Source organism: Nelusetta ayraudi, unplaced genomic scaffold (assembly GCF_046127955.1).
Source record: "Nelusetta ayraudi isolate G7.1 ecotype Tasmania unplaced genomic scaffold, CSIRO-AGI_Nayr_v1 ptg000042l, whole genome shotgun sequence".
Lineage (NCBI taxonomy): Eukaryota > Metazoa > Chordata > Actinopteri > Tetraodontiformes > Monacanthidae > Nelusetta > Nelusetta ayraudi.
The window spans coordinates 15,506,442-15,533,101 of record NW_027466092.1 but is presented as its reverse complement, the minus strand read 5'-3'; the positions used below and the strand labels follow the sequence as shown (position 1 = coordinate 15,533,101).

Below are 26,660 nucleotides of genomic sequence, written 5' to 3'. Positions count from 1 at the left end.
ATATGCTTTTTTTCTATATCGTCCAGCCCTAAGTTTATGTAAATACTGTTTAATGCGTTTCCAACTATACTGTTTTTCTTTCACCAATAAACAAAAGTCAATAAAAAAAAAAAGACATTGTCAAACAGCTGTCTGAACACATATCCATTTCGGTTATGCTAAAATTAAGGTATGAGTTCCTTCCATCAGTAAGTATCTGCTTGGATATAAAGTGAAATTTACATCTCAGGCCAAAGAAAAAACATTTTCCAAAAACCTAATGGAAGTTCTTTTGAGAAAGAAATAATTCCTTTATTCATTATCCTTCCTGTCGCCTAGATGACGATTTTCCAAAGCTTGGGGGAAGAAAATCATATTCTCCAAATGATGCATGTCTGCTCATTTCTGAGTCATTTTCAAAGCCTGTGGGTAGTACTTGAGAAAGATCCTGTGGGCAATTTCAACAGTGTCCCCCAGAGGTTTGCTCGGATACTGTCTGCTGTTGTGAATAAATCCCATCTCCACCTGAAAAACTCTCTTGTTGAAGTTGTCCTGCTTGAACGGCTGTCCCCTGTCCAGACACTCCACCAGGGTGTTGACAAACAGGCCCCACCGCTGGGCGTAGTAGTCCTCCATGAGGCCTCCCCATTGCTTGTTGGCGTAGTCCAGGATCTCACCGCTGGGTCCCCACAGGGTGAGCTGGTTTCTGGCGTTCAGGTCGTAGAGTCGCGCCTCCCTCTCGTCCAGGGCCAGCGAGCGGGCCTGCTCCAGCCAGGTCCCCAACAGGAAGTGCCGATCGCTGCTCAGCAGACGATTGAGCTCGGGCAACAGGTCGTAGACCAGGACCCCACCGGCCGTCAGCAGCTCGGGCATCTTGTGCTTCTGGAAGGCGTCCACTATGTCCTGGTAGTAGGACGTGGTGAGCACCTGCAGGACCTGCCGCGTGACATCCACCAGGTCGTACCGGAACGTCTCCTTGGCCGCGGCCGACGGGGCCGCCTCTATCATCAGCTTCCAGGCTGCGAGCAAGTTGGCCGGCTCGTACCAGAGGTCGCAGTTCATGTGCAGGGAGGGCCGGCGCACCAGCGGGCTGTGGTTGTGGTTGCGGTAGTGCGGCAGCGAGCAGTTGTAGACGCTGCCGAACAGCAGGATCCAGGCGGTGGCAAAGTTCTCCTGCATGCTGCCGTAGCGCCGCGCCGCGTACAGCGACACCCACTTGGACAGGTTGACGGGCTCCTTGCGCCAGGCCAGCTCGCTCATCAGCTCGTACGTCACGGGGTTCTGCTCGATCCCCTCGGGCGTCATGCCCACGCCCACCAGGGTGGAGTTGGGGAAGTGCAGAGCGTCGAAGGGCCCCCTGTTGACGCTCTCCACCGTGCCAAACAACCCGCTGTTGCCTCCAAAGTTCTGCAGCATGCACCAGATGAACGGCTGCCCGTAGAAAGACTGGGTGTAGGAGTATATCGGCTCCGTCTCGGCGAACAGATCCAGTATGACCATACGTCCGAGGGGTACGCCGCGGAGCAGAGCTTCAATCTGAGGCGGCTTCCAGAACGCTGCATCGCTGAAAAATAGCCACCCTTGCATGAGCCAGATTGCCTGAGGATCGACTGCAGAGAAAGCAAGAAAGATAAAAGGATGGTTATGGAAATGGCTTGAACAAGTGGCTTTTTTTAGTTTTCAAACTGAGGCAGTATGTCTTTAAGTGTCAAATGATAAAGGTTAAGTGGGTAATATTTGGATATTTTTTAAGGAGAAACAGCAACATCAAGTGGGTACATTTTAGATTGCAATGTTTTTCACTCTCCCTCCCCCTCCTGAGCTTGCCAGTGAAACTGGATACCTCATTAAATTTCTTCTTCGTTGAAGATGCGAGAAGTCACCCTAATTACAAAAGGCGCTGTCAGGCTGGCTTAGTTAGAAATATGGCGGTGCAAGATGGCAGCTAACTGGGAGCAAGACTCTTGCGGTACGTATATTTTCATGTACATATACATATATATATATATATATATATACTGTATGTATATGTGAGAGAACCGTTCTAAGGGCAGATTACAGTTATATATATTATTTATAGGCAGTATTTAAAGTTTCTACCATTACAAAAATCATAAATCAAGCTAAATATTCCACACTGGACTGTCAAAGGATGAGTGGGACCAACAGGACGCTCACCTGCCGTCATGGAGGAGAAGACAGAGCTGCTGACTGCAGACAGGTAGGCGGGATCGCTGGAAGGCGGAGTCATTTCGTTGAAGGTGTCTGTGTTGTAGACGTGGTCTGTGCCGAACTGCTTGATGACCTGGGTGAGAAATAGCGATCCGATCCTGCGGAACAGCGGATCCCGGGGGTCTAACACGTAGGAGCAGGAGAAGCTGCAGTTGAAGTGCGACCAGGGTCCCAGTCTGGTTACATTGGCTTCTGGGTACAGCCTGGAATACGCAGAGACAAAGACTTGACTGTCAGTATACAGCTGTCTTACCACAGTCCCTGTCTATAAATTTATAGCCTAGTTATCATAAATAACCCACAATGGCGAATGAATAGGACTTTGCCAGGTGTCATACAGCTGAATGCAAGCAAGACAGTGTGCATTTAAAAGTAATAGTGTTTAATAAAACTGCAGAACACAACTTGTTAAAATGAAATGTCACTGTGTGTATTCGGCAACAGTCCAGATGCACTTTGGCTGCGGTGCTTGTTATGATGTCCACAAGCCCACCTGAGGATTCCTTTGGGGATGTTTCCAGAGAAGGCTGGCAGCACAGTGATCATGCCCAGTGATCTCATTCGCTCCAGGATTTTTAACTGCAAAACAGGCACGGACAAGAATGTTTAAAGAGAATCTGAACTTATCAGGACGATGCAGGTTTTATTTAACACTGCCGCAATTACAGTGCAGAATTAGTGGTTTGAACCTATGCCGTAAGGTGTTTTTTAATTACTTGGAGGGAGAGCTGGTTCACGTGCCAGGACTGTGGCAGAGGTCCCCCGAACTTGAACATATTCCCCATGCGATTCCAGGCAAGAAAGGCCGGGCCGGAGAAGAATTCCTCAATCTCTGACTGGTTCAACCCAAGAGCTCTGTAAACCTAAAGAGAAACATCAAGTCTGATGATGTAATAAGAACACTGAGTCCTGAAAAGATTCAGATGTTTGGGGGAAATCACACGAGCCTGCTCCACTAACAGAAATTAGAAGTTTCCATTTTTTTTTTTTATCTCTTGTTAGCCTTACAGTAAAACATGATCACCTAAGAAGCTACATTTGTTTCATAAAATGCAAATGCACTTAAATCAAAAGTTAAAAGAGAAACTTATGAAACACACTTAATTGATTCTAAGAACAAATTTAAACTTACATTCCTATGGTTTCATCCATCTCTTTCTCTCTCCATATATTTTTTCATGACTTCTAACCCTCGAGGTCTGCACGTACCTCTTGCCAGAGGGCTTCTTGGCCAGTAAAAGCCAGAGGCAGGTTGATCCCATTAAGTGCCATCCAGTCGATCTCTCTCTGCCACCTGGGCCAGTCCCACCACACTGCAGAATAGCTGAAAGTGCAGACGTTCTGGTAATACCGGAACCTGTATGCAGACACAAAATTATACAATTTAGAAAATGTAACAAATAGGCAATAAATCCTAAAAAAAACAAAACAACAACACGAGGCTCAGAAGTTATTCAAAAAGGAAAAGGACAATAAATTAAAATAAATTCTCACGTAGTCAAACAGAAAAAAATAATAGTTCAATAATAGACAGTTATTTTCATATGTAAACTCAGCTCAGAGCCAAAACCAACAGCACTGCTTCCTTTATTATTATGTTAGCATTGTCCACATTGTTTTTCCACAATAGTTTGACATTTTTTATGCATTTCAACACCTTTGAGCCGTTAAACTGATTTGATTTACTCAGATTTTTTTTTGCGCCTAAACGGTAGGTTCATGCAATGATCTAATCTCAACTATTTGTCAGTCTTACACTATTAATCCCATCAATTTAACTGTCAAAGATGCTGTGTGAAGCACTGCAGATTTTGGCAGCCATGTCCCTTCAACACAACACATGAGGTGAGAACAACAATGTACCTCAGTTGTTGAATGTGTATTGGGAATGCGTGTCTTTCATGAATGAACAAACTGAATCCAAAACTCTCTTCATTGTCAAGCAGCAGTAGGAGGCCTTCATCAGAAACGTGAAGTTTGTGTTGCGCTATTGTTCCCTCCCGTCGGTCTCCCCCTTTGATGTACTTGTCATGTTACATTTTACCAATCATTGGTCCGCATGTCTTAGCAGGTTACGCCGCTCTTTGATGCTGCAATCAGTACGTATAAGTTTGGTGGGGGTGCGGTGGGAGGGCCCTGGAGCAGGCAAATATGAAAGAAGTTTTTTAATTGGCTAAAATAAACGACACAAACAGCCGTGGCTAGCACTTCTCACCTGCTACTGTACGCCACTTAACTACACACGGGCGGCCGAATCACTGGCAACTTGTTGTGATTTGCGTTCGGAGTCATGGGAAAACAAAACAAATGTGTGCCATTTTTTCCCCTACTGCGCACATGACATAACTGGGGTGAGCTGATGCGGCTCTAATGCACAACAAATCGTTGAAAGGAAGGCCCAGTCACGGTACGTCGTGCTCGCAGGAAACAATAAAAAATAATGTGTGGCAATGCTCTATTTTTCATGCACCCGTGCATCTTGCTCTGCTGGGTTGCTGTAAAGGGGCCATGGGTTACAAGTAATGCCGACACACCATGGAGTCCTCTCTTCCATCCTTTGTTCCTTCCTCATCATTAAAAGGAACCGTCATGTCGGTTACTGTCAGTGGAGCAGCCATCGTTTTAGTGACTGCTCAGTTTCTGAATGCATGCAGTCGTCTGACAGATGCATAAAGCCATGCTTTTCCAAACTCAAATATTTGTTATTTAATGCAAATGCATTAAAAATAAAAACACAAATAAGAATTTTAAAATGTACATCTTGTATTTACCGCTGCTGGAGTTGAAGGATTATTAGCCACCCACATATATTAACAGAAATTAAAATAACCCCATACTTGGGGTTATTTTACAGATTACACTTGGGACAGATTACACAGGGGACAGATTACACTTGGAGGACTGGTTATGAAGTGATAGGAAAATAGATTCATGAAAAATGATTTAATCACCTGAGAGCAACTGGTGAGATTTGAAAAAGTATGAGTCAAAAATCACAAAGTTCTTTAAACAGTCAATCAGACATTGACCTGATTACACACAGGTCATCATAATTAGGCTCTGGGCACAATAGAGACTGGGACGGCATTGTATAAGCACAGCTTATTAAAAATTATAAAGATAAACAGCATGACACAAGAGGCATTGGCCACTGCCAGCATGCAAGAGGGCCAGGGAGCCGCTGACTACGACGACGACCTCAGCTTGAACTTTATGAATCTTATTGAGGATAGGTTCAGCTGCAGATCCAAAAATCCCACAGCATTTTGTAGATTTTTTTTTTTGTTTTTTTAATCTGCGTTTCATCAAAAATTTATGTTGAAGTACAAAAGCCACTTTGTATACAAATAAAGTATCTTTAAAATCTTTCAGCAATGTGCAAAGGGTATAAAAACTTTGTCGTTTGGGATTTTCTTATATGTGCACAATAGAAGTAAAATGGAAATATGATATGATTGCAGGCATGAGTTGTAGTTGAGTGGTTCTGAGAGTTAATTGAGAGGCAGAGGCCCCAAACTTATCCTGTCTGAGCCCTGATTACACGTTCTGCACCATCGAGTACCCAAGGGTGCGCGCGACAAAGGTTTTGTCATCATTTTGTCAATGCATATGTTGTGTGTGGACATATTTGGGCCTCCAATTGTTTTGTCTTTGTTTGTTGTTGTTGACTGCAGTTTACAGACAAGTTGTGGTTGCATTTTTACAGTTTTTTTTTTTTTTTTTGCCTTTTCAAACCAACGCTAAATTGACACCAAGAGAACAATCAACAGATTATTCTCCTCACTCCGCTGTTCAGATAGTGTGCAGAAATTAGTCCTTTGTGATGTCACAAAGGGAAATTAAATCGTCCCCGGGTTAGTGAGAACAGCATGACAGTGCGACAACCAGGCGTTTGATCAGACTTGTAATGTGGAAGGTCCGACAACGCATCCGTTTCAGCAATAAGCTAAAACTAGGCACATCTGCAGGAAGCTGTAAACAGAGGGCTAACTACGCTATTGTCAGGGATGAAGAGACAAGCCTGCTTCACTGGGAGTCCAATAACATTGGGGGGGGGGGGGGCATTATTAAATTGCGATACTGACAAACAGACGCGTGAATGTTTTTCTTTGAGGTCCCACATTGTGCAAAATTAATTTAAGAGGAATATTTTGCAACAGGAAGATCAAGGTTAGGTTTGTAGGCAGGCTAAATATGGTGTTTTCTGTGTTTTCTTTTGATAATGAATCATGAGGCTGCTCCACTGGATTCTTGGATAATTGATATAGAGCTCAAAGTAGGGCAAGCAGGATGTGCCAGTTATTTTTTGGGGAAAATAACGCATTCATTAAAAAAAACAAAAAAACAAAAAAAAAAACAAATAGATAATTAAATTAAAAAAAAAAGGAAGTGAAACGGGAATTAAAAGTACTTTCGATCACACTTTTGTGAAAATACAGAAACGGATTTGTCAACCTAAACAAAACAAAACAACAAGGTTCCTGAAAAGAGGTCTTCGCCGTCTCAGTCCGGAGAAGCCGAACCCGGCGGGCGACTGACCTGTGCGGCGTGTTGATGCGCAGGATCCCCGTGAGCCTGGGCAGAGGACGGGGCAGGTCGAGCTGGTCACCGGACCAGGAAACATGGCAGTTGCAGAAGTACTTCAGGTAGTTGTAGATGCCGGTGGCCACCGCCACGCCGGTGCTGCCCGTGGCCACCACCTTGCCGTACCTGGTGGACCTGAGCTCGCACACGTCCAGGCTGTCGACCGAGAGGCTCCTGTTGACCGACACTAGAAACTCGGCGGACCTGGAGCCAAGCAGGCGTTTCAGCAGCTCCGCCACCGCTCTGCCCTGGGCTTTGTCGCTGGCTTTCGGTTTGATGTGGTCCAAAGTTGGAAACTTAGCACATGCCGTTGCAAAAAGGAAAAACACCACGAGCAGAACCACACCGGAGACGTTCCTGGGTGACATTTTAAGCCGCAGTCCATCGGCAGCCGGGCAGAATCCTCCGCCGCGGCGCACGTTTTAAAAACAGGTTTATTTCTCTATTTGCAAATGACCAGGAAGCGCTGGGCCGCTAGAAAGCCCGCTGTCCAATCACAGCGGGAGATGCGTGTCCGGGAGTCACCCGCAGCCAATCAGAAGGGAATATTCCAGGGAGGGGGAAATAAATCTCAGGACATGTGATCTAGATGTCATATGACTTTAGCATTACAGAGGTCCTTCATTTCTTTCGCAAGTATGACAAAGTTGAAATACTTTTACTTTCGTCCTTCATACTCCTATAACCTGTGTCAAATGTTATTGGCATGACTTAACAGCCAATGTACTGAGAAAAATCTAAAGTTACTGATGATTTTCTGTTGCTGAGAATATATGGAGCAGTAAGACTCAAATCCATTCACTATTCGCTAACAATAATAATAATAATAATAATAATAATAATAATAATAATAATAATAATAATAATAATAATAATAAAGGGATTTGTGATAAAAAAGCAATTATTTTTCAAGCACTGACCCTTACATTCTACCTCCTGAATGTTTGGTTACTTAGGCATATAAAAAGTGGAGAAAAAAAAACTAAACTTTACCACTTATGCGAATTCATGAAGATAAAATAAAATCATATTTTTGTCAACATCAACATCAATCAAAATGCAAATCATTTTTTACAGGAACTTATTTTTCATCATCATATCAACTGTAAGCATAACTTTCCACATGAAGTTTGTTATCATACATTTTACACCCGTGAACTATACAAATAGAAAATAGTACACAAGTACATCAAGGCTCAAGGATCTTTATTGTCAATATGAGAACACAATGAAATTCTGCAGAGACATATTAAAAATTTCTAAACGTCTCACCTCAGAGGGAATAGTGATTTCAGACATTTATGAATTGAAAGTTACAAAGGCCAAGGCCTACCTTTTTTTTTTTTTTTTTTTTTTTTTAACTCTAAACAGCAGGTCTCAGTGAAAAACAATCTCCTTCAGTTTTATTTTATTCTTTTATTCTTTGTCAACAGTTTTATTTAACACACCTTGATTTATTTGCATATTTCTTAAGATGCATTATATTCAGAATATCCTACGTATTTTTTGAAGGATTGTTTCCTTCATCCATTCTGCAACAAAACTCAGAACGCATAGCATGTGATCTGAAAAGCTTTTTATTGGTTAAATCTTTAGTGGTTAAGCAGTAAAACATGACACAAAAACAATTATCAACAAAGCAAAAGCAAGCACAGCCATGTGAAGTATAATATGTCTTTTAGTAATGTGGGCTCCAGCAAAGATACATGTTAATACTGATTTAAAAGGCATGGTGTAATTGCTTTTCTTTTAATGGCCATCACTGAAACTGTTCTGCTTCAAGGTTCTGCACAAAAAAAGCAACAATATTTTTTTGTTTTTTGTTTTCACAAGAATGCCAACCCTTTTTTTTTCAACACAAGAAACATTTTGTGCGCACAATTTATTTGTGTAGCAGTCCTTAGCGTCCTTTAGAGGGGTATAGATGCAGCAGAAGGCAAAGGGGTCAAAAAAAAAAAAAGAAGAAAAAGGAATGCTGATCTACAATTGCAGTGATTCACATAACAGAAACAATGGAAACCTTGGAAGTACAAATGACTGGGACAGAGTACTAAACTTTGGCAACAGTTATAAAGCAGTAGTCACTTGTCTCTTTCCCTTACTCCTGCACTGATTCAGCCCAACACAACTCTGACTTGTCTGTATGACTCTTTTTGCTTTTTTATTTGCCATATCAAAGAAAACATTTCCTCTTTGAAAAAGTCTTCCAAGGTAGTCGTATCTATGGAACTATAAAGCCCAAATACGGTTTAGAAATACTATTCGGAATGATGTTGTAATACATAAACACTAGGGGTCAGTGTCACACCATAACGCACTTATTATATTATATTTTGTTTCATTTAATAATACACGTCTTGAATGGTATTAGCTTTTGGTCAGTTACTGGGTGTTTAAGCAGTAGTTTCAGTACAGTCTCATTATATATATAGTTACTTTTTCTTTTTTTGAAAAAGCTCAAAGTTGGTCTACTGTCCAATCCAGCCAGGACCACTGATGAGTAAAATATACTATAGTAGTAGATACTAATAAACTACTATAAGAGTTCAATGAGCATTCGTGTGTTTTGTAGCCTTTCGTTTTCTATTCTATTGGTTATTTGTGGTAAAATTGTCACTTTAATGCTGTTGGAGACTGCAAAGATGCTGATAGGCCGCATTGTCAGCATAGAACACAAGCCTTGTGTAAACTGGGTAAAGTCATCAACAGCAAAAGAGAAACTAAATAACAATCGTGAAATTATGCTTTTATAGTGAAATTACAATAAGACTTGTATGTAGCTAAAAAGGGAAAAACACGAAAGAATAATTTCTGTAAGTGTTGTATAAAATGTTTCTTCAATGCAAGACATGCTAGCATAGACACAATTCTACCCAATAAAAACTTACTGAAGATGAGTGTTTCAAAAGGAAGCTGAAATGTGTCTATATTAGCATTGTAAAGTTTATAGTATCTTTAAAAGAAACGTTTTGGTCAGAATTCATCACATTTGTTTCCTTGTGGTGGTACAATTGATGTTAATGATTTATATGTGTACATGTTTTCTGCAGGCTCCTGTATAAGATTAGATTTTACAAAAGCAAATTTCCTGCAGTTTAAAAGAAGTGGAATGTCTGTACTATAGTGTCTTCATTAGTGTTTAGTCAATGCATTTCCTGTATGGACCATTCTCTCTGGATCCAAATCAACAAGCAGTGCACTGACAGTCAGCCATGGGGATCTCCCCTCCATTTGTTATCATATAACAATTATGCTAGTTTTTAAAAGTTAGCATCTTGCTTTTAAAAAGCCAAACAGCAAGTAATAAAATTAATTTTCTTTGTGAAGATGAACAGCAACCCTCCCTTTAAAAGTATTTTAAGCATGTTGTTTCATGCAAAATCCTGCTTCCCTTCCTCTGTTCCTGCCAATCCCAAATTGATGTTTTTCTCCCCTATTTTCCCTTTTCTCATTTACTTTTGTTTTTACCCTCACGACTTGGTTGAAAAAAAAAAACTGTCTAGAGAAGTAATTAAATGTTTGTTTAAGACACATTGGTTTGTTATTAAATTAAGCTTCTTTTTCTTAGTTTTCTTAGGAATATAATAAGATTAATTCAATTTGTAGGTGCAGTACTCCAGTCTTTAAGAGCTAAATCGGGGTACGTTGACGTGCCAATTAAACTACTGATGTCATACTGGAAAACGGAATTTAAAAAAAAAAAAAAAGAATTAAAAAGACTGGGACTTAACCTTGCTGACCTACTGAGTCAAGAGTCAAAAGCAATAAAACCGACACAAATATAAAGTCCCAACAAGATGTAAGTAAAAATCCCAATAGTTCTTTGAGAATGTGATTGAACAAAAAATACTCAAGAGAACTTGACTTAACTTCTCAATGATCCATTAAACTTTCCATGTTTTTTTTTTATTTCCCCCAAATCTTTACTAAAAGCGTGGTGTGTACAAAGTTGTAATAATGAACTATCAAAGAGACCAATTTTTTAAATTTGCTTTTGCAGTTTGCCCTCAAATTTCCTAATTTGCTCATTTTAGAGGGGAACCCTCAGATGGGTGGAAGGAACTTCTTAAGGAGCTCATCAAAGTCCCTGATATATATTCAGTCGCTATCTCTATCCCTTTCGTCGTGGTCATGCAGGACATCTTGGCTGTCTTCCTCTTCATCCTCATCGACCTCTTCCTCATCCCCTCCTCCATTCATCATCTCCATCTCGACCTCCACCGCTTCATCCTCTACCTCTTCCACGCCACTGACCTGCTCAACATCTTGGGACACCTCCACCATCTCTGTGCCTTGAACAACTTCAACTTCTCCATCGCGGATTTTCTTAACACGGAAGGTGAAAGGCGGAACCGTGTATACGGCAGTCTGAGAGCGGGCGTAAACCACATGGTCAGGTGTGAAGGCCTTCTTCACCTTGTCGCGGGACGTCTGCATCTTCTGCTTCTTCTCGGGGTTGACGCTCATGTGTGTCCCGAGCTTTCCCATCTTTTTTTCAATGTTCTGACGTGTCTTCTCCAGGTTGGCCTTTGTCTTCTGCCTTGTCTTCTCCAGGTTGTCCTTGGTTCTCTGCCTGGTCTTCTCCAGGTTATCTTTGGTCTTCTGCCTCGTCCTCTCCAGGTTCTCCTTGGTGTTTTGTTTGGTCCTCTCCAGTTTCTCTTTGGTCTTTGCTCGGGTCTTGTCCATCTTTTCCTTTGAGAATACTGTCTTCAGGTTTTGGACACGTTGCAGGCTGCTGCGCTTGATGCGCTCAGCACGGGTCTCCTCAATGACCTGCTCGACATCCACCCCTTCTTCATCCGAGGAGAGCTCCAGTTGGGCTTTGTCTGGCTTCTCCTCCTGTTCTCCCTCCTCTACTAGCTCTTCGGCCTCTTCTTTGAGCTCGAGCATACTGCCTTTTCGACTACCAGAGACAGACTCGGAAACCTTCAGGGACTTGGAGATGCTGAGTCTTGAAGGCATCTTAACATCATCCTGGCAAAAGTAAAACAAAAAAAAACATCTGAGTTAAATGAAGCAACAGGACTATATTATGTATGCATACACTTTTCGTTAGGCAGAGTTTTATTTCATTTTGACCAAAAACAGAAAAACAGAAGTAGATTGATCTTTTTCTTTTAGGGCTCATAAAAAACCCTTAGAACATTATTTTCTTTCTTTTCTTTCTTTTTTTTTGTTTTTTTTAGTTTCATGCCTGAACCTTATACATTGGTAGTGGTAGTGTACATAAAAAAAAAAATCATAGAAAGAACATGGTTTAAATTGTCAAATATTTTAGTAAAAAAGCGTTTGTCAACTTCTTTTTTTTATTCTTGTTTCTTTCACCTCCTTTGAACATTAACAAAAGTACACATTTTTCACCTTCTACAGCAATTTGCATGATGAAATACATTTTCCATCTATTTCTTATGAGCTTTTCATCCTTCAAATAAAAAAAAAGATGGAAAGAGGTAGGAAGGGGGAGTGTTTCCTCTTTCCATCACAGAAAAATCCTTGTCCACTTTTGGCCCCATGGAGTCTGCACAAGAGCCAGGACTGTACTGGGCTTTCCTCTCCTTCTACAGAGCCTTTGTGGTCAAAACAGGAAGACAGTGGAGCAAGAACAAAAGACGACAGCAGAGGGGGCGGGAGGGGTGGAAAAGGTGTAGAAAAAGGGGAGACATTTCTCTCCTGTCGTATGGAAGAGTAATCGCCGGTGTGGAACTATGCTGCAGAGTCTTGGAAAACCATCTGCTCCACAGGAAGGTTACGGCATCTAAAATGTTGGCCTGAAGATGGAGATATGTGCTCTGACCGCGGGCGGGGCCGGGTGACGGATTCCTGCCTATTGTGTTCTGCTGCGGTGTGATGATGGTTCCATGATGGTATTGTACTTCAGTATCGTGGGTAAACTTGGCCCGAGATCACCGATACTGACCTTCCTGAGCAGCTGTTTCGGACATGCAAAAGAGGTCCTGAGAAAATACCTGCTTCCTTTTAATGTCACTGAATATTGTTGCCATTCAGAGAGGGTTGTTGAAAATCATTACAATCACACGATGTTGGGGAATGTTGTGTTTGGTCCAACTAAACTTTTAAAATAGACTTAACCTGAAATTGCGCTGAAGTTTGAATTTTTCAAACCCAGATTGAAACACCCAGTGTGGGTGACTGGGAGACACATTGACCAGACCCAAACTTGGCATGGCATTCTGGGTAAAAAGTGCCCCGTGCCGACCAGATTGAGAAAAGAAAATGAAAGAAACGACGGGGGCTTTTTGCCTTCTACACCATTGATACCAAAAAGCGAAGACTAGGCCAAGATTAATCCTAGAAAAATCCTATCCTCACAGAGTCGAACATCCTTCAGGGAAAAAAGGTTTACGCTCCTGTTCTTCTACACTAGCCAAGGACAGCAGTCCAATAAAACATGCTGAGCTGTAATTGTGGCACTTACCGTAATTTGACTAAACTTCTGTGTGTGGTTCACTTTATACACTGGTTCATTGTTTGTCACAAGAGCTCTAGTCACGTGTTTTAAAGGTCTGCTTGAGGGTTTTTGGTCTGCTTAGGTATTACCAAACTCTTTTCACAACTTAGACCAAGACCTTGGACTTATGATGAGACCCATTTATAACATAAGTCGGAATTTAGAGCTACATTTGTATACATTCACAGGCGACAAGGTGGTTTGGGTTCCCAAAACAAACATATGAACAATGTCAAATGTTCCACGATACTGCCAGAGCAAGTTTTAATCACAAAAAAAAACAGACAGAGTGGTTGTTTAATAGTGTAATACACAGATAAGCTCTTGGTGTACATAAAGTCTGCTTCCATATTGTGTTAATAGCCTGGGGTTGTCAAGGATTCTCCATCTGACGTCCACACGTAGGCAGGGGAGGGGGGTCCCTGATGACATAGCCAGCTAGGAACTCGGAAATTCCTACTTCCAAGGATAATGGAACGCACTGCATAACTTGGAAAAACAGAAGGCTACGTCTTTGTGTCTACATTTGTACTGTGTGTGTGTGTGTGTGTGTGTGTGTGTGAGCGTGCGTGCGTGTGTGTGTGTGTGTGTGTGTGTGTGTGTGTGTGTGTGTGAGCGTGTGTGTGTGTGTGTGTGTGTGTGTGTGTGTGTGTGTGTGTGTGTGTGTGAGCGTGTGTGTGTGTGTGTGTGTGTGTATGTGTGTGAGTGTGTGTGTGTGTTTCCATGCAGAACATGGAAAGTACATTGAGAGTACAGGAAAGTTCAACCATTCACCTTAGTATGTTGACTTCCTGACCCTCCTAATTTAATAGGTCATTGTTCTTCCAAGCAGCTGCTGCTGCACCAAAGACAGGAAGTTAGACTCGAGGCCATGGAAAATATACCAGTGGGGAATGTAGTGGTGAGATGGAAATGTGTTTGCACACGCCATCACACCATTATGTGTGGCCAAAAAATAAAAATAAAACAAACGTCATTCCAAAAAGAAATTGGACAGCAATTCGGTACAAAAACACTCGGCTTGGTTTTGGCAAGCTTAAGCTAAATTGGACTTTTATATTAATATAGAAATGCATATGAATTAATTACACATAACACATAACTGCATTCTTAACAGACTGTTTTCCTCAGTGTACTCAAAGCATAATTGATACAGAAGTGAAGAAGCAGTCCAGATGCCTCAACTGAACCTTTCTACGCTAAAGCATTGACTTGAGACACCAAAGAATTGACTCGAAACCTTTACAGAGAGATACGTTTTGACTTTTTGCACTTTTCAGACTGGCAACAATGTATCTGCTTTGTCAAATCTAAACTAAGCGTCATAGATCAGATTGAGACTTTAAGCCGACTGTTGAGCAGAAAGAGCAAAATACATTCTTCCTCAAAAGGCAACCAAGTTTTTTTTTAGCTTCAAGAAACTAATATATGAAACAGTTAAGAACTAGTACAATAACCCTGTAATTGCAGGAGGTGCAGTGAAGAGTCATAACATCTTGCAGGGCGGTACTTTTCTTGTCCAGCACAGTGTGGGCTCTTACAGAAACCTGCACTGCTCTGCGGGTAAGTTGCTGAGATCAGCTGTATGATGCTGTGGGTTGTCAGCACAATGCAGTACAGTGCTTCACCGCTCAGTGCTCTTTTATGTTGAGTGTGCGCCAGAACTTTTGTTCAATCATCCCCTAGTGTATTGGAGGCCAATGGGTTTACCTTGTTTATTAGCTCTGGCAAAGTTGTCAAGTGTTAAATCTTTCAGAACCACAACCTCTGATGCCCTTTACAGCTCAGTGGTGTAGTGGCAGCGTGTACGTTGGTTGTGAGTTCGATTACTGGCTGGTCAAAAGATTTAAATAATGGATCTTATCGCCTACCTGCTGAGCGTCACTCACTCAATGCAAACAACAAATTTCACAAGCTTAGGTTTGTGGCAGTTAGCAGGACTTAAATAAAGACACAAAATTCTGAAATAGCTTTTTTTCCATTGTCATGTACTGTTTAAAACAACAATTTAACCATCATTCTGACAGGATCTGAATACTGTCCAAACACCCTGTACATACAGATGACTAGAACTAGAGGTTGCCATAGGCTAATTGCATGAAATACAAATTAACTAAAAATAATAATAATAAAAAAAAAATATTTACATTTTGCAAAAAAGTCACAAGAACATCTACCTGGACATGTATTTCCATGTTACAATTAGTAAGACTATGATTCCCTGATTGAAAAAGAAAAAAGGTCTTTAGTAAGGAAACATAGAGCAGATTTCTGTTAACAGACACAGGTGCAGAGGTCTGGGTGAGCAATGACGTGTTCATCAGAGGACATGATTACAAAAGTTGGTTTTAATTAACTTTGTTGTGGCTGCAAGTATATATTTTGATTAAATTCTGCATGTGTTCATCTCTGTGTTGTCTGCTGTTTATGTGGCACCAGAAAACACACCAGTGAACAGGGCAACCACTCATTACTGCTTTCGTGAAAAGACAGACAGAGAGAGGCAGCGAGGAATTCCACTGTAACACACCCCTCACTGTTCCTGCTTTCCTGTTTAAACTCAAACCACACAGAACTCCCCAACTGCTGTGGACAAACACGACGAGTGTGAGTCCGCAGGAGTGTTTGTGTGGGTGTGCTGCGAAGGCATTTTCCAGTTGCTCTAGAAACCAAGGGAATCCTTATGATACAACTGCTGATTTAAAAAAAAAAACAGACACAAGAAAGCGATCATCAACTTAACTTTGCACGAAACGTGGCTCACACAGATTTCTGCTCTGAAATACAGCTCATCTGTCTTCCCTACACCCACTGTGTAGGATTCTCAATCAGTAGATTGCACAGACAGGTCCAGAATGGCTGTTCAGAAAAACGAGCTGTGACCAGAAAGAAGCTACCACAAGTAGTGAACATTTCCTGTCACTACGGAGATTTGCATGTTGTCATAGTTGTGGTTCTCACGCTTCTGGGTGGAATTTTCACATAAATAGAACAAAAAAAACAGAAACACGGGAACAAGTTCCTCTCAGTGGACATCATGGATAACCAGCTAATGTTCTGCTAATGTTGCACGGAAACAAATGGGGTTGGGCTATTAGAATGTCATTGATTGCCCAATCACCTTTTAAGGTTACCAATCTATTATAATGGAGGGTTATTAAAAACGGAAAACTTGTGGCTGAATGTAGAGAAATCACAATGTAATAAACACCAAACATTGTGTGCGTTAGTAATTAATATGCCTTACTGCATATGCCTCATTGTAATGTGTGACTTTGGAAATCAAGTCATGACATATAATACCACTTAACTAAGACTGTAATTAATGAGAGAACAAATAGAGGAACCCTGCCGCTCACACTGACATCACAATCAAGGAGCCCCATTTAAAAGATTAACCTGTCAACCTTGCTGTTGCGTTTTGGAATCAGATGCATTGCCACAGAAGAGCATGACCTGTGACAGACACATTCAAAATATCACACCAGTTATGTGTTGCTGGCTGGAGTCCATTAATACAAGAATGTAGAAATGAGCTTGAAGTTGTTGTGCCTTTGTCACAACAGGCAGAGAGGAGAGCAACTTGAATCTTCATTTGTGTCTTGCACAGAAACCCCCCAGGCACAATGAGGGAGGAAAATGAATTCAATGGAAAACAAGGGTAAAGGGAGCCATTAAATGCAATGTTTCTTACTAATAAAGTTGGGCTTTTAAAGCATTTTTAATGTTTTCTATTTATTTTCTTGTTTCTCAAAAATGTTCTTTCTCTTCCTGCTCATTTTACTGCTACTATTACTACAGTACTACTACTACTACTACTACTACTACTACTACTACTACTACTACTACTAATAATAATAATAATAATTATAATAATAATAATGATGATAATATGACAATGCTGACATTTTGAGACATCAGTCCTCATTGTAACATCATTATAACAGCACACATCGAGACCAGAGAGTTTGGAATCAACATTAACCCCTCCAGGTCACCAACACTCTTCAAGGCAGTCAGGTAAGGCATCAGCTCCTTTGTGCTGTATTTGTAGGCTTGAGGGACATTATCTGAGAGGGTGGTGGTCACAAACAGAATCGATCACAGGGAAGAAAAATATATTCTTTATTCCCAGTCTCCACTTGTCCCCCTCGACCGCAGGCATGGGAAAAGAGAGATAGACAGTGCAGGAGAGAGAGATTGCTATATAAAGTGATGGCATGCTAAATTTCCCCGAGGGGAGAGAGGAGGAGGAGGATGAGTCACCCAGCTTGTTGTTGCACTCCTGCTTTTTCCTTTCCTTCTCTTTCTCTGTTTGCTTCTTTATGATCTTTTTATTCTTCCTGGACTTTTCCCTCTCTTCATTGTTTTCCTCACCACTGCTGCCTTTTAACTGGCAGAGACCATGCAGAGAACTCTGAGACAAATCAGAAGCTCTGCTCTAACCTAGTGATGAATTCAATACAGTAGATTAATTACACTGATGTGTCTTGTGATCTGGTGATTATATTAGATCTAAGATTTAGACTTTGAAATTTTTAATTTAAGATTTTAATCAAACCCTTGATTTCTCGTAGACCTTCAACTAACTGGAACACAATTGGATGCAAGAACTGAAAGTAAACAACACTTCCTATGTGTCTCCCAATTTGCCCATCAAGAAGCAGGATGGTAGCTGCTTGTGTGTGTGAATCAACATCAGGCAACTAAACAACAAAACCGGAAGAGACTCCTTTCCTCTTCCTGGGACAATAAAAAACCCAGATGCTTTGACTTCCCAAAAAGAATCAAGCCAGTGGTGCAGTCACGTACTACTAATTGAATGGCCACAAACTTTTTGCTACACTACATTCAGCCTCTTTAAATGGAATAGCTGCTCTTTGAAACGTAACAAGCACCATTTTGAGACTGATGAAGCAGGTTTGTAGTGACCAGGGGCTCAGGGTCATTGTGTTTTTGCAGTTACTTTGCAGATGGGCGACAAAGGGTCAATTCCTGTTTTGTCTATAAAAGACCATTTTTGCATAATCAGACTGTCTGTGTGGATTTTCAAGATACTCTGGCTTACTTCCACAGTCCAAATACATGGAGATCAGGCTAATTGGCAACTTGAGACTGCCCATAGGTGTGAGTGCAGATAGTTGTACCCCCTGTGATTAACCAAGGATGTAACTCTGTCTTCACCCCCAAGACAGCTGGGACAGGCTCAGGCAGCACCCACAACTCAGGGTGCAGGATATGGGATGACAGGAAATTGATGGATGCATTTATGATGCAGCGTCAGTGGAGGCTGAACCCTATTGCAGCTAACATTTCCCAGGAGACCAACTCTTGCATGCATTTTTGAGGAATACACTTTCAAAGACATTCAGCATAGCTATTTAATACGGTGAAAAGAGCCTGCTAAAATAATGAGTCACGCTTTCAATAAATGTAAGTCTTTCCGTCACTGAGCATGCTGTAAAGTTGGAAACATGATGCTAAGGTCAGCTTAACTTCATGATTCTGAGTCATATCACAAAAGTTCCTTTGTTCACCACCATTAATGGTACCAACCACGAGACCATTCAAGGCTGGTATCATATGATGAAGATCAGATTGAAAAAAACCATTTAATGTTTTGAATTAGCAGAGACTTGATTAGGCGTCATCAAGCCTGACTCATTAAAAAATAAAGGCCATTCTGAGCTGAAATCACAAGATGAGGGTTGCATGCAAAAACAGAGACATCTTATCAGAGCTCTTGCTACAAATCACTAGTTCAGTCTAGTTTAAACTAGTCTAGTCACTAGTTTAGGGGTATTTTGAACCTCTGTTAACTTTGATTACACTCATGAATCACGCTGGCAGAGTTTGATTGGTGCTTCTAAAACACACAACTGCAACCTCCAGGGGCAGATAAAGCATGGAGCAATAATGTAAACAGTGGGTGAGGTTAAATATAACGGTGTTCAAATGTGACACTTTTTAATGATAACTTCAGTTCTCATAAGAGATAGAAACATTACCAAAGAGAGCAAATATGCAAAACCTCAAGAGGAAGCCAAAATAGTAGTTTATTAATTCATGTCAGCAACTAGTCTCTAGTTCCTGCGTCTCTTAAAGGCCCCTTCCTTCTCACAATCAAGCTATTTTTAGACAACTCTTTTTTATTTCTCCTGCTAGTCTTGCTTGAGCTCTTGCACCCCGCCTTTTGTCCTGGGCCCCTCTCCCTTCTTCCCTATCTCCCACCTTAGTCTCCAAACCCCTGACAACACCCAGAACGTTTTGCCCAGTGTGCACACTACTCCTACCTACATGTACCAAAGCCAATAAACATTCTAACAAAAGCGAAGTTTCCAGCTGAAACGGTGCTTCACAAGCAGCTGGAACCGTTCTGCCTCTTGTGTCCATATAAGGGCCTTGGTCGGCCCATGTAAGAAGAATGGATTCACTCACTCTTGATGAATTTGTACATGCAAAACATTTCAGGGAGCCTGCTCACTGCCAGTTTCACCTGGTTTGCAGAACTGATTTAAATCTCTTAAAGATGTTTACCTATTAAAGGTGTGGTTGGAGCTGGAATACACAGTGTAGAGGACAAGGTGTCGTTTGGAGTAGTATTTAGGGTGATGTTGGTAGCTAAGGTCACGTGGGATAATGTGAAATCTATAATCCTTTATTAAGCGATAAAGAATGAAGAAGAAACCAGGAGAAACTCAACGCAATCATGGGAAACAGTTTTATTCACATTTTAGTGTATTGTTGTGTATTTTAGTGTATTTTACTGCATTGGCTACTGCCCAAGAGTGACAGTACCAGTTGTATTGTGCAACTTGATGGTGGTGAAGATGAAGATGATGATGATGACAATGACGATGATGATGGTTGGTAAATGGATTGCCAGATTATGTTTTATTGCTATTCTTATTCCTGTTTTACAGTATGTTTAGCACACATTCATATGTAAACTTTCCACCTGCTCCTAATTATACTGAGAGGCAGGTAAACAAAGTTAAATAGTCATACAACAGGCCAATCAGGTGTGCTGTGTCAGTAATAAGAAGGGCCATTCTTCCTCTTAGAAGTCATGAATCATAATGAAGGATTTTAACACTATTTGAGGCAAAACCAGTTTGTGTTTGGTTGTGATTTTTCTCTATTTTGGTTGAAATTTTTGTAATGCAGTCACAAGGTTTTCAACCTTTATAAGTATCTTCTACACCAAGAGTGAAGAGTGATAATGTTTTGCTCAGAGCATTGACCTGTGCAGCCACTTTTGCAGGATAAAGTTCAAATATTTGTCAAAATCATTCCAGAATGACTTAACATTAACATGTACAATGTGGCTGAATACTGAGTGGACCCATGGCTCACGTCAATGTATGTGTAAAATTGTTGCAGGCTTGCAGCTTGATTGGTTTTAATTGATCCATCACTGTTGCCTGACGATTGTATCAGGTTGGGCGAGATGAGAAGGACCTGATTGGAAGTGAATTACTGTGTTGGGTGGAGTAATAAGGCAGTGTCTGGATTCACTTTGGGATAAAAGAGGAGGAGGTTTGCATGGAGCAGGGGGAATGCCCGTACAGTGAATCAGCTGTCTAAATACCTCCCTGCTCTTCATCGCAACACACCCTTCTCCTCCCTGTACAGAAGCAGTGGACCTCTCCTCCCTGTCACTCTCCCACATGTATTATTTAACCCATCCCTCAGTGATAGAGGAGATTTGACAGGAATGTCTGTTAAATATGTGGACAGCATACATTTCTCACAGCTCCATCACAGCTCATGGATGTATCATAGGTGGTGGGTGTGTTATAGGTAGGTGTATAGCTTCATAAAACCAACTAATGTGAATCTGATTAGTTATTTTAGTCCCAATATGATTTAAATGACGTGTCTACCATTCAAAAATATTTGTTGCAAAAATGCATGCTTAAGACAAAGCTTGGAATTATTTTGGGTTTATTTTGCTTGTTTATTGCGGGGAGAAAATGAGTCAGAATTCCCAACAGAGGTTCATTTTGTACCAATAATTGAAGAGGACTGGTGTGAGGATGAAGGTTGTCGTCCAGGAAGCTTGATTAAACAAAGCAATGAAGGCAAGTTAAACTACTCTCTTTTTAAACTAAACCTAGACAATACCTGGTACCCTGTGACATCTTACAGCTGAACTAGGTCTCCATAGTTACAGCTCAGGGGTTCACATCAATTCCCCCTCCCAGCCCAGGCCCTGAATTATCTGAAGGAATGTATTGACAGTAAACCAAGCTAAGGGTGGATAAGGGGGAAACCTGGTCTTATTTGAATCCCATAAGATCTTTCAACAGTTACACAAGCAGATTTTGACCCAAATACAAAAAGAAGTCGCTCATAGGTAAGTGCGGAAGTTAGCAAACAGATAAGGTTTGGAACATGACACGTGTGTCCTTAAGACAAGTGCTCTCTGAGTCTGTTTAGGGCCAAAACTTCCATAAACTCGCGACAAACAAACTCATTCTTAATTAAATAGTCAAGTGTGACCAACCTCATAGCAGAGGTTATTAAAGTCAGAATTTGTACAATTTTATTCAAATGTGTTATTTCCTACTCAAGGTTTGTCACTGCCACAAGTGTGCGAATATAAATTGTTGAATTGGTCAGTGAGGTAAACTAGTCAGAGCAAGCTGCCACGCCTTATTTTAATTCCCTCCCTTTTCTCACAAGCAGGAAGACACAAATGAAAATTTAAAAAAGTGCTGAGGAATTCCACTGAAAACCTGAAAATGCTGATATATAATATGCAATTTGCAAGAAACCATGGCAACATGCTGCTTGAGGAGGGAACAACCAATTAAATAAAACAACCTAACTGTGCAGTGAGACCCAACAGTGAGGAAACGAGCAACAGCGCAGCCAGCAGGGGCTAACATTACAACCAGACCAAAACAAACAATGCTAACGCAGGTGTTTAGGAGGCCCTCCACATGAGAAGACCAGTAAACGGTGGAGCGAGCTAACAGAAGCAATGATGTTTTTACCAAGCCAAGGACGTGGTTGCCATCCAAACAGTGGTAAACGTGTGTTTCCATGGACTTATCAAGCTAGATGGTATGTGATCTGAGTCACACAGCCACAAATACTTTCCCTGCACTGCAATTTCACAGTTCTGCTGTGAATGTTGTGCTAACAGGGAAACTTAAAAGCATACTATTAATGCTTCTTTCTATTAATGCTTCTCTCATCATACTATTAAAGGTTCTCTTATCTTTTTGAAGCAAGATGAAATAATATCACTATGCTTGTAGGTGTCTCTGATTCCACACGTCTGACATCACAGCTGCCAATTTCACTGCGGCCTTGTTGGCACTCCTCAGGTAGTCAGCCAGCCATACAAATACACTGGAGTGAAATTTTTTTGTTTGCGTGTACAGACTTGGCTAATAAGGTTGATTCTGATGATGATAAGTTTTATAAAGTTGGAGTCAGCTTAACTGGACTCAAAAGCTAGAATGATGTTTGGCCTGTGTGTACGTTTTTTTTGTTGTTGCAAGCAAATGAAACACAGAATAGTGACATACAAAACACTGCTGTCTGGGTATTAATCAAGACTCAAGTTATGTCATGGCTGGCACTCCTAATCCAAGCTCTCCGGAAAGCAGAGAAATGCATTTCATAGGTCTGGCTTGGGGAACAAAGAAGTTGTCAAGTTTTATCGTGGTATTTCAATCTACTGGACACTTAAAAGTAAGTTGAGGACTTGTTCAATTTATAACAAAATATATTAGACTAAATAAATCTGTTTGGTTTTTGGTGAAAATCATACTATTTAAAAAAAAAAAAAAGAAAAAAAAAAGTGAGGTGAGCAGGGACAGGAAAGCTAGCTAAACCCCAAAAGCAAGTCGGAACAGCAGCAAAGCCCAGATAATAACAGACTCTCTGGGCTATATTAGATGTAGCTTTGATTTAATTTAGCCCAACTGTTGGATAGCGACGGAGGGAAACACAGAGAGAGTGAGGTCAGTCCAAGCCATAATGTCTGAGTGCGGGGTGGAAACTCTGAATGATCTGCACCACTGTGCAAAGGGCTGCAAGTTATGACACATCACACAGCAGCCCCGCTGCCTAAAAAAGAAACAGTGCCTCCTTTAACTCCTCTCATGCAGTAGGAAGCTGTCCCTCGCCGTATTTTCAAGTGGAACATCTGCCCTTCACTGCTCTTTTCTCCTGTCCTCCTTCTACGTGCAAACCCTCCTCTGCTTTTAAGAGGAAGCCAGTGCATGCCCTCGGCATTTTCCAATCTTTGCGTGTGAAAAGGGGGAAAATGTGAAAGGATTTTCTTGTGGATCCCTCTTGACTAAGGCAGCCACAGGTCTCAGCAGACATGTGATGGCTTGCGTTGTTGAGTGGTTGAGGAAAGATATGTGTTGCCAATAGTGAGTATTGATCCGCAGTGCAGGAGATCTGGGTGGGGCAGGGATGTGTCACGCAGCAACGTGCTGGGTTCGTGAACACAGACACGCACTCTTTTACTGTTTCAACCAAAAGGAAATGGAAAAGAGGTTTGAGTCAGGATTGGATAATGACTGGAAACTTAGCGTTTATTGTTAGTTTGGTTGGCGTTGGAAGAAAATGAAATGAAAGACGGAAACTCAGTGAAGAGATCACATTTCATTTTAGTCATGAGAGGTCCAAGGGTTTTTATCCTTTAAGTATGTTGACCAGGTTTACACCTGCCAGATTTCTTGGAGTTTTGGCTGTTGTCAAGGATGAAGCACGTTTTTGTTTTTTAAAAAATGCTGCTTCACCTATGAGATAGCCCAATGTGTCACCTGGACACCAGCAAAAAGGCAACAGATACAGAGACCCTTTTAATTGAGGTAGAAGGGTTAAGTTGGGAAACTGGACTTGAAAGTTGGCAAGAACAATCCAGTTGCTCCAACTTAACCCTTCTCATTTAAGATGACCTGGATGACTGAGAAGCTTCACAGACCTTGAAATTGAGAAAGATCTTTTACATTTCTACTGTCTTTAACCATATTTTACAAATGTAGACTGCAGACGTGTTGTGCTCTCCTTCATCGTTGAGGATGCCATCATTACTTTAGTGGACTGCTAGGCCACACCCACCCCAAACTGAAATGCTGTCATGTGTTACGCACATACATGCAAAAACCTCTATTGAAAATAGAAAACACTAAAAAGTGTATTTGTGTGTACATGTGTCCTCCCACCTGGTAGATCATGACTTTGAAGTTGCGCCTCTTGAGCAGCTCAGCCTCGTTGGACTCCAGCTTCTTGATTTGGCCTCCTTGCTTCTCCAGGGTGGCCCGCACCGTCTTGACGTTGACGCCGACCTTCTGCACCTTCTCCATCATCTTATTGACACTGTTGGACGTGGTGCTGTGGCTCTTGCACAGCTTGGTGAGCTCGCCCTGGATGCCCGTGACACAGCGCTCCATCTCCTGCTGCCTGGCCTCCAGGCCATTCTGGGTCTGCTGGATCTGGTCCACCGCCCCGATGATCTTGTCTAGCAAGGACAGGACCATCACCCCGTTGACCTGCGAGTCGATCTGCAGCGCCTCGTCCTTCTCTTCTCCCTCCTCCACTTCTCCTTCTGCCCCCACAGAGGACAACTCTTTCTTGATGGTGGCGAGAGCATCTTCATCGTCCGATTGCGGCAGGTTGATCTCGTCGTCTGAGATCTCAGTGAGGGACTGAGGCTCTAACTGAGCGCTTGAGGATGCCATCGCTTCCAAGGCTGCCATGTCAACAACAATTGTAATTCACAGTAAATCAATCAATCAATCAATCTTCTTCCTATTTCCACCTAGGATTCCCTTTCCCCTTCACAGTCCTCTCTAACAGCTACGTTCAGTCCAACCTTTTCCCCTGTACGACACACAATCTGTCAGTTTCCTCTCTTACTGCCTGCCCTCTCTGTCTCTCTGCAGCGCGCAGCAGAAGCCAGTCAGTGTGGGTTGCATGAGCCTTTGGTTGGGAATGCCACATTAGGGAAAGAAACCCTCAAGTTTTTTTTCCTCCCCCCTCGACTCTCCTCCCTTTTTTCCGCTGAGTCTTTCCCCTCCTTTGGCGTTTAACTCCTCCCTCATCTCCTTTTATAAAAACACTCAAAGATGAAAAAGACTCCTCCTCGGCTGGAAAGGCTCTGCCCCCCGGTTACACACCCCTTTGGTCGAGCTTTGTCCCATCAGCATGGTTGGAATAGCAACAGCTGAGTTGCACCGATCTGCTTGACTACAAGCACAGGCACAGCAGAGGGAGGAATGTCACAGACAATCTCTCCTTGTCTCTGTTCTTTCCTCTCTTTTATCTATACCGTGTTCGATTTATTAAGGCCAGGCATGGCACTATTACTTCTGAAAGAGCCACAAAAAAAAAGGGGTGAATCAAACGTCTTAAACTTCCAAAAAACATGACTTCTAAAAACACTGGTAAAAAAATGAAATATGGTGAAATTCTCTGAAACTTTAAAACAACATGTACTCACTACAGTCTCAAGATGTGCATGAGGGGTACCTCCTCTCTCTGCCAGGGAATGGTGCGTGACCTTGTAAAAGCTAAGCAGAAACAAACACAAGATTGTTTCTGTTCTTCATTATGTTAAGCTGTGTTTGGATTGAAGCGAGCAGTCCCCTTACATAAGGTGAGTAGCTGCCTTTGTCCCACACAGTTGAATAAATTTTATCTATTTATTTTTTTCATTTCCACTGAGGTAAGCATTGGACACTTAATCAGCAAGAGTATCTGAGTTTTTGAAAGTTCAGCTAATTATTCAGACAAGCTGTCAAATACTTTACTCGTCAGAAAAATGACTCTTGTGAGGCCAAATGTTGTTCGAGTTATTTTAATTAACAACAAATGAACACAGATGCAACACATTTGTTTGGGAACTCCGAGCTGGCAGAAAGAATGCGGGTGGTTCGCTGGCATACTGTTACACAGATAAGGGTGCCTGCGAACAGGCCTTCAAGGCCAGCAGTTAGAAAGCAAGATATAGTAGCTGTTAAACAAATAGCACTTAACCGTATGTGTGAATCAACACACATGAAGATATGTTGATAACCACGGAAGTGTAGGTTCAAATTGGCTCTCATTAATTATATTAAAATATGAACGAAAAGCTAATACTATCTAAGTCTCTCTTTGAGCAGTTCATTCAGTTCTGGCCCAGAGCCTGTTGGTCTTGTTTAAAACACTCACTGAGATAAACGACAATCAGACAGGGAAAATAAAAAGTCAGAGAGAGTTCGAAGTGGAGAGGAATGGGCATAAATCCTTATTTGTTGCTCTGGATTTGAATCTCTGAATTGTCCTGGACAGAGGACGGTAGAGCTCTATCAAGCTGAGGGAAGATTAAAGTACTTCACATCACAAAAAACAGGCTAGTGCCCTCATCTGATCCCAGCAGGCC

At 41.6% G+C, this 26,660-nt stretch overlaps 2 protein-coding genes across 2 annotated transcripts; both read right to left on the bottom strand.

Moving 5' to 3' along the window:
• naglu (N-acetylglucosaminidase, alpha) lies at positions 1-7,263 on the bottom strand. Its single transcript, XM_076034852.1, has 6 exons — positions 6,751-7,263; positions 3,421-3,568; positions 2,928-3,074; positions 2,705-2,790; positions 2,158-2,414; positions 1-1,589 (listed from the first exon to the last, which is right to left on the bottom strand). Exons 1-6 carry the CDS (start codon positions 7,161-7,163, stop codon positions 379-381), a joined length of 2,262 nt encoding a protein of 753 aa, XP_075890967.1. The 5' UTR covers positions 7,164-7,263; the 3' UTR covers positions 1-378.
• A 1,093-nt stretch (positions 7,264-8,356) lies between these two features.
• LOC142893883 (caveolae-associated protein 1-like) lies at positions 8,357-25,280 on the bottom strand. Its single transcript, XM_076034851.1, has 2 exons — positions 24,460-25,280; positions 8,357-11,769 (listed from the first exon to the last, which is right to left on the bottom strand). The coding sequence occupies exons 1-2, from the start codon at positions 24,991-24,993 to the stop codon at positions 10,894-10,896; spliced, it is 1,410 nt and encodes a 469-aa protein (XP_075890966.1). The 5' UTR covers positions 24,994-25,280; the 3' UTR covers positions 8,357-10,893.
• Between the last annotated feature and the right edge of the window lie 1,380 nt (positions 25,281-26,660).